The 8859-nt window shown below is 46.7% G+C and overlaps 1 protein-coding gene across 1 annotated transcript; it reads right to left on the bottom strand.

The window, feature by feature from the left end:
* Positions 1 to 815: 815 nt before the first annotated feature.
* On the bottom strand, positions 816 to 7947 carry LOC115388547 (bone morphogenetic protein 7-like). Its single transcript, XM_030091712.1, has 7 exons — positions 7548 to 7947; positions 3967 to 4156; positions 2057 to 2205; positions 1748 to 1954; positions 1586 to 1665; positions 1391 to 1501; positions 816 to 1319 (listed from the first exon to the last, which is right to left on the bottom strand). Exons 1-7 carry the CDS (start codon positions 7945 to 7947, stop codon positions 1170 to 1172), a joined length of 1287 nt encoding a protein of 428 aa, XP_029947572.1. The 3' UTR covers positions 816 to 1169.
* Between the last annotated feature and the right edge of the window lie 912 nt (positions 7948 to 8859).

The raw sequence follows: 8859 nt of genomic DNA, 5'->3' as shown, positions 1-8859 counted from the left end.
AGCCGACACAACAATGTAACGCTGTCTGGCCAGTTCTTCGGGATTATCACAAGTTTGCTTTTTCTTTCCCCCCCTAAATGTAGATATTTGAAAGGATGAGGGTGATCACTAAAATCAAACAATTCCTCCTTGCCACATATCACTGTTGAAACACAAGCAGGACCTTTAATTTGTTAAACAAAGCAGAAATTAAAAAAAGAATTGTGTGTAAAAGTTGAGTCATAAATTAAGACGTCTTGGTCCATTTATTACTTGCAAAAACACGAAGTGTCACGAGTGACAATGATGCTTTTCTTGAGTCACTATTGAGGTAAGATGAAAAAATAAAAAAGCTTTCAAATGTGACATAATAAAAAAATTACAGCCTCATTTCACCCACCTGCGGCTTTGACTCACTAAAAAGCAGCTGCAGAGGAGGTGAGCACACACACACACACACACACACACACACACACAGTGTCCATGTTCTAAAGATGAATCAGACATCTTACCCACTTCAGAACTTTCACAGGTGCAGTGATTTGTGTGTGCGCAGAGAAACGGAGCGGCGCCGCGTGAATCCGGCTCATTGTTACAATACCTGCTGCTCCTCTGCATCAGACGCCAGATGTCTCACACCTGATCCCGTCCATCTGGCCCGCAGAATTTTGTTGAAGAGGGCAGCTTCTTTTGAAAGAAAAAAAAAAAAGTTTCTTCTCTCATTAGGGACACAGCTCGTTTGGTGGTTCGAGAGGGAAGAATGTTTATGAGCGATGAAATCTGTTATCAAGAGCAGATCATCGCACTGCCCATCTTTCATATTCTCATCTCAGATTCGAGTTGCTGCATGTGATGTCAGCTCCGGGAAAACGGGGGAAACCGTAACTTTTTACAAGATGTTGTTAGCAATAAAATTTCTGTTTCGTTTGAGGAGTAACTTCACACTGCCGAGTGACTTGAACACCAAGGCACATTTAACAATAAAATGAAGCCATTCGTTCAGCTTTTGTCTGTGACCAATCCTTATAATTGGGCTGCGGGAGCAGAAAACTCTTAATAAAAACCAGAGAATCGGAGTAAAACTCGCTCTTTGATCATCTTTCAAGTCAGTTGTCTTTTGTCTCCGAGTATAAAACTTGTGGCTGTTTCCTCCAGAAGACCTCCAGACTGGCTGAACTCCTAACGGGACGTCAGTGACAGCCACAGGCTCGGACCACCATGTTGCGGTACTTCTTGAGGATGACGTTGGAGCTGTCGTCGAAGTAGAGCACCGAGATGCCGTGGAGCTGCGTGGGGGCGCAGCAGGGCTTGGGCACTGCGTCCGGGTTGATGAAGTGCACCTTCGAAGGTCAAGGAGCGCAAATTAAAGCCTGAATACTGCGAGGATCGTGAGGACGCCTTCGATGCTCACCAGAGTTTGCACGATGGCGTGGTTGGTGGCGTTCATTTGAGAGTTGAGGGGGAAGGCGCACTCCCCCTCGCAGTAGTACGCCGAATAGCCTTCTGGTGCTATGATCCAGTCCTGATCAGAGGAAAACCACAACAAACAGGTCAGGAGGCAACATCTGAAGATATGTATGCCGTTACAACTCATACAGAATCATACCTGCCATCCCAGGTCCTTGAAGCTGACGTAGAGCTCGTGCTTTTTACATCCCTCTTTGGAGAGACCGAGTGCATCTGAAGCTGTCAATGTAGAGATAAAAGAAAGTGAACAAACCGAAGCACTAAGCTGTGTGGCGAGGAGGTTTTCAGGGGGCGCAGTAACCTGTTGCAGCCTCCACCGCCTTGGCTGCATCTTGGGCGGTCCTCTGGGGTTTGGAGCGGTTGGACTGGCGCCCCCTGTGGCCGTGAGCGGAGCGGACGCTGCGGAACCGCACATGGTTGGCTCTGAAGAAGACGACCAGGAAGGGCTGGCGGTCCTGGAGCCTGCTGCCCGTCACCAGCCCCGCCAGTCTGGGAGACCGCCTCTGGCCTGACGCGAAACACGACACTCATCGCCTTCTGCTTACAGCCCGTAATAACCCATAATCCACTGCACGGATACAGCAGGGTGGGCCGGAGCGTCGTTACTTACCGTGGATGTCCTCCACGAACAAATGCAGGCCGAGGTTCTGCTCGGGCTTCACCAGCCACAGGTTACTGGTGGCGGTCAGGTCAAACACCAGCCAGCTCTCATCTGACGCCCAAATATTCTGCTGGTCCAGCAGCAGAAGCTTCACTTCGCTGAGGACAGAGAACGATGTTCCACATGTTAGATATCCATTTATAAAATCACTGCAAGACACAGAACTCATTTCAGAGGAAATTCTAACTACTATGGCATCATATGTGCAGAATAAGAGAATAAGAGATGATATAGTGATTAGAGAGCTTTACTTTGTTAATCCCAAACTGGGAAATTACAGTGTTACAACAGCATCAGTAGAAACAAACAGAAAATAAAAATATAATTTAAGCAGAAAAACACTATAAAATGACAGCTGTATACATAGCATATATATTATATATACATACATGCACATATATACACACACCTGCATACATATGCAATAAGTACAACCACAGAGAACAGGGTCAAGGACATGAGAAATGTGCTGAATAAAAGATATGAGAAGTGTGCTGAGCAGGATAATAAATAAGAGTGCTATCCAGAAAAATGGAAACAATATAATCTAAAATCTAATTCAATGAAGTTAGAAATCAACATCACCAGAGTTTCACAGGATTAATACATGGATTCAAAACACAATGTGATGTAAATTCTCTGGTAATTTCCCTTTAATGCCCCTGCTGTGAAGAATTTCAGAGCTGCACCTTATTAACATGCTTTCAGAAGAAACGGCCCGGTCTGACATGCAACATCTTCAGGTCAGAGGTCACAGGCAATTGTTTTCACCGAGTGTCAGACATCAGGGAGACATCTGTCTTTTGTCTGCCTTCACGTTACCGACAAGGACAATGGCGTTGTCTCCGACGCCTTGGCCAGCTCCATTGTCCCAGACGCAGACCTGCTGGCTGCGTGCAAGCCCCGTCTTAATCAACACACATTCAAATCACTCCGAATTTTAAAACTAATTCAGCCGGAGGTTTCCTTACTTTCCATGTTCATCATCCCCGATTTTGTAACATGACAATTTCAGGATAAAGTATGACGGATAACATGAAATAAATGGATTTATCCAGTTGAAACTCTCTGGATGGATGCACGACTCCTTTCCACCCTTAGACCAGAATGTGTGTGTTACATAAAGCCAGTTTGGAGAAGGAGAAAAAAAAAAAAATTGTAGTGTGGGTTGGTGGTGAAGGCTGTGAGAAAGAGGGCGATGTGTGGAGATTGAGTTGTAATTTATTTCGCGTGTGGTTTGAAAGAGGGAAAATAAAACGGTGTGAAAGGAACACAAGCGCTGACAGACAAAACAGAGCCAAACATGAAGGAATAACCACCTGTGCAGCCGAGAGGTGTGACGCGACGCGGCTTCGGTGTTATTTGTGGTCGGAGCAGCGCGAATATAAATGCAGGTCTCCCGGGAAGTGTCCGGTTCTGACTCCGCCAGCGTAAACTGCTGCAGAGAACCGCCGCATTTCTGTAATTGACACTAATGTCTGTGTAAACAGCGCCTGTGCCGAGGCCACCGTCAGCAGGAATAACCGGTGGCGAGATGGAAGCCTGACGGGCGGGTTTTCGCAGAAAAACACACGGCAGCACAAAGTGTTCAGGCCAGTTAAGCCCAACTACTTGTACTATGTCACCAACGTTACAAGATAACTATATTTAGTGACAGAAATGTTGAAAAAACATCTAATTCTCAGTGGTGTCCAGGTTTTCTGCAGAAGGCTACTCGAAAAATTGGCCTAACCCTAACCCCTGATTGTGCGAGATCCTCTCGTTTCTGTTTGTGCATACGATATCATTCGTATAAAGATTGAGCAAGAGACGTTTCCAGCGAAGGAACATGGAAGCTGAAAGGCAGCGAGCATCCTCACCTGTTCGCAGGGTCCTGCTGCACCTGGTAGACACTGACTCTGAAGGTTTTGTTTTCATGCTGTTCCCGAATGAAGTCCTTGTAAATCCGGAGCTCCGCCGCCGTGATGGCCTCTCCCTCTGGGATGCGAGAAAGGTCGAAGCGAAACTCTCTGGTGTGCTGATGGAACAGGAGGTCCTGATCCTGTTCCACTGTCGGAGGGAGACGAGGGAAGGATGAGAAGACCAGACTTTAGGTGGTTTCCAGGTACTGATACCACTTCGATGACCTTTTTATTTAATGTACTGGTGAGGACACACACACACACATACACGGGAAAGGGAAACGGTTTGGTACAAGCAAGCAGTTAGCGGTCACCATATCTGTTCTCTATCTCTGATGTGTGCTGCTCGGACGCTCGCCGTCAGAAATAGGAAATATCCTGCCTCCGTGTGTCAAACGATTGATCTAAACATCTCAAGTCAAGTCTGCCATGCACGCCAAAGTTGCGGGGGGAGAAAAAAAACACACATTCGCTGCTCAGTTTGGCTTCCCTGTTTAAATTGCACACATGTGCCGACCACAAGAAAAGGCCTGTTAAGGCACAGCCCGGAAAACCGCTGCAGCCAGCGTGCTTTTACAAACACACTCACATAAAACACAGAGCCACACAAATTCATGTGTGTCTTTACTGCCACGGCCTGTACCCAGCCACACCTCCCTGATCACTTTGCAATGCGTCGCCGTACAGCGGAGAAACGGCAGCAGCAGCGAGCAGCGCCAGAGGGTTTCCGCCCAGTCTCACGCCGGCCGGACCTCTCCGACACTCAGGGTTTCCAGAAGACGGTGGTCAGGGAGACACCAGAGCTTCCTGCAGCTTTCCAGTGTCATGTTTTCACAGCATCAGTCCTCGAGACGGGCCGCGGAGGTCTCCGGTGGAGGTGTGCAGAGGGAGCGGCGGTCCGTCCTGCCTGCCCGGCGCTCACCATGAGATCATCCCCACGTAATTCACCGTTCCAGCCGATGTGCCACCGTTGTTCCAGGGCACAGACATCAGGCCTCACGGGACACAGACACTACAAGCACAACATTTGGCATGGCGCTCCAGAGCTCTCTCACACACACACACACACACACACGGTGACTCACAGTCTTCTGAAAACACTTTTTACAACGCAGGACCGCTCATCGTTAAGAGCAGTGCATTCTGAGCCCTGCGAGTCATTTGTTTGACCGCAATTAAATGCTGGAGGGGAACAAGGGGTGATTTTATGAAAGCAATAATTGCTTGTAAGGACTTGGTGTGTTTATGTTAGGGACCATTAGCTGCAGAGATCAGACCTCAGATATGCAAACATCCCTCTGGGAGGCATTTCAACACTCTAGAACGCTCCTGCCCCTGCAGGGCCACACAGCCACTCGGCTGTCATTAAGCTATTGTAATTTCATAGTAGACTGTCTTTTTTCAAAATCAACTTGGGGGGGTTGTCAGGATCTATCCAGTTTGCACACACAGATTAAAAAGAAAAAAATATCTCAAAACGCTGTGAAAATCTGACCTGCTTTAATTGGATGCAATTAAATGTAGTGGCATACCTCCATGTTTGTCCCCATACCTGCATCCACTGGCAAGTCTACCCTAATTAGTGCATATTTTCCAAAAGAGGGTGGAAATTATAGATTTGCTTAAAGAAAAAAAAAAGGTGAAGGACTTTTCACGCAGAGAAAGAAGAGCGATTGAAGCTGCAAGTGTTTCCACCGTTCAGAAAGCAACTAATTTGCACATGAATGTATCAATAAAGAGAAGGTTAATATGATTTTCTGCTGAGGCAAAAGAAAGTCTCCCATATCTTTATGCTGCCATGAGATCAGCTTAGCAGGACGAGCAAGTTCCTTCCTGTTCCCAGTTTCAAAGAGCATTAACACTATTTTTTTTAAAATAAAAACCAATAAAGCTGCTGCACACCAGCATTTTCTCCTGGCCAGTTCCGTATAACACCACATCACTAAAACAGCGCGCATTCATGTGCATGTAGACTTTCTGTGACCTTATAACTAAACCGTTCCCTTTCCCTCCAACGTCATTAATGTTCTCTCACCGAATAAATGTTGCTGATTCAACTGGATTTTTTAAAAACTAATCTACAGCAGGTTGCCTTCGCATTGGAGGCTGTGGTCTCTGGGAGGGGAAATACCATTATCCAGTTTGCGAAGTGATTTTAAGGAGACCACCAAGACAGAGCAGCTCCGGCGCAGCGTGGGAGCCCCAGTCGGCTTCGCCAGTCGACTGCACGACCGGCAGCGGTCAACTAAAGAGCGGTTTAGCGCACGTTCATTATGCTTTTGATATATATTTTCATAGAAAAATGATTTCTTTAAAGTCAGCGTCTTCAAACGTGGAATCTGCAGTTGATTTCCAGAGACGACCTTTCCAAAGCTCATTAGTCTAAAAACTGTCAGATAAAAGTTCAGGACTTTGGACATTTAAGTTTTATGTTTGTGACTTTCAAACCATCTCCAAATGTTTTATATCAACCACATGTTTATATGCCGATTAAAAAAAAAAAAAAAAAAAACTCTAAATGGCTCTCTATGTGAAGGTTTGAGTTTAAGATCAGTCACAGAACAACCCGACTGGATGGCTTAAGGTTTCCTGGAGACGCAAGGACAAAGTTTATCTCCTCACATGAACCTGAAGCGCTGATCCCAGCCGCACGCCATGGTTTTGGGTGTAACTACATGGTTCAGGCACCACGCGGTCACCCATTTCCCCATAAAGGACATCAGAGCTTAAATATATTGTCCAAGGTTCAGTAGTTCTGGAGTAAACAGGCGTGGACAAAGCGGAGCACCTGCACCGAGCAGTGTTAGTGCAGAAATATCACACTTGGAAACAGACAGCATGTTGATCTCAGGCAGGTTTTCCCTCGCTGCTCAGAGGTTTAGAAAAGCCTGTTCAAGTCCTCCTCAAGCGAACCAGAGCCTTGCTGAACTCTCTCCCCCCAGAGCTTCGAAGGGATTCAGAGGAAATCGGATACACGCATGTTGTCATAACATTTACAGCCTGGAATGCACAATGCTTGATTTCAAATGAAGAAAGTGACCCAAAAGCCACTATGTCAGACACAAAGAACTATTATTGACTAATGCGCTGGGTTGTGGTGAAATCACTGTTAAGGGGACTGACTGAAGATTGAGAACATGTGAGACTGTCTTTCTTAAACTGATCCAGCTCCATGGTGAATAGGTAAAACTTCCTCAAAACTACAGGACACACAGAAACAGCATGCAAATTATAAAACACAACTCTTCAACAATAAACCCCACATTTACTTATTTTGTAGCTTCATATTGATGAGAGATTTAGGCACATCATAAGTTGATATTCTGTTATTTAGGAGGACAAACTGTGTCCATTCGCTGAATGTGATGGGGAACCTCAATCTGCACGTTTTACATGTGGCTCCGCTCAACTTTGACCCTAAAGAGAGTACTCTGTGCAGGATCCAGGTGATCACTGATGAGGTGTGTTGCAGCAGGGGCGCATCTAAAACATACAGGGTCCAGGACTGGGAGATACTGAACGAAATGGGCTTTTCTTACCGAGGTTGGCGAAGCTCATCACCGTGTCCGCCTCGTCCAGGAAGCGGCTGTCCTGCGGGGTCACCACCGGGTAGCTCTGGGTGGGCAGAGCGGGCTTGTGCAGCGGATATCCGCGCGGCGGCGGGTCTGTGGAGATGGCATTGTACAGGTCCAGCATGAACATCGGGGCGGCGTTGTTTGTGGTGCGCACATGCGGCCGCGGGCGGTGCGGCAGCCCCAGGATGGAGAGGATCTCCCGCTGGATCTCCCTGCGCTCCTGGCTCCGCAGCCGCCCCTGGATGAAGCTGTTGGAGTGCGCCTCGTGGTCCAGGGAGAAGTTGGACAAGGTGACCCGCACGGCGAGCACGCAGTAGCCCCATGACAGCAGGGTCGTCGCTGTCGCCAAGGCGCGCCTCGCCATATCTGCCCTAATTTTTACGCGCGGGGGTTTTGGATGATCGAGAGTTTAAAACCGGAGGTGGTGATCCTTCATAAAGAGAGCAAACACGCGCAGACAGGCAGAGTGAAACACAACACCATCACCTGGTCCAACGCTGAGTATCATTCCCTCGCCATCTGCCCGGACGCACTGGCTCGGTGTGATCCAGCCATGCGCTCCTCCGCTGGCAACGTGGGAATGGCTTTTATTGAGGCGCTGCGTCCGGAGGGGGGGGCGAGGTGGGGGGGGGGGGGGGGGGGGGGGGGGGGTGGTGGTTCAGGGTACATTAAACCAACACTGGGACTGAGACACCGTGTGTGTGGGAAAGGACAGTAAAGTAGATAAATTGTAATCCAGTCACAAGTTACACTTAATTGATGGTGAGATGGGTGCAACCTTAAAAAAGGACCAGTCAGAGAAAACAGAAGCAATTTAACTACCATGAGGATTTTATTTGAACAAGATCGTTTTATTTGTCAAGATTAGACAGCAGCAACAGTAACGAAACATCCAAATAGTGAGATGAATATAATAAGTAAATCTGTAAAGACAGCCAGACAACTATACGAATACAACATAAGCATAGGTAATAGGAAAATGTGATTTATGTAGACTTCTCATATTAAAACTGATTAAAGAATATAGTAAATACAAACAGTGGCTGATGCTTGGACATGGTTTTGGTGTCATTTCCAGTCAGTTCCATACTCGAACTTCATCAGTGGTTTGTGTTTTCATTGTTAAATTGCTGTGAATTTATACATTCATCTCTAATAATTTCATATAAAACAATGAGAGATTTTCTGCTAATGATTTGGCAATATATTTTTATTAAGTTTTGCTTGGAACTCCATTTGTATGCTTTTGAACTTCAGAAAAAGTATATTTGTGTGT

The sequence above is a fragment of the Salarias fasciatus genome, chromosome 5, assembly GCF_902148845.1.
Source record: "Salarias fasciatus chromosome 5, fSalaFa1.1, whole genome shotgun sequence".
NCBI lineage: Eukaryota > Metazoa > Chordata > Actinopteri > Blenniiformes > Blenniidae > Salarias > Salarias fasciatus.
Note: the sequence above shows the minus strand (reverse complement) of the source record. Positions and strands in the feature narration are given on the sequence as shown.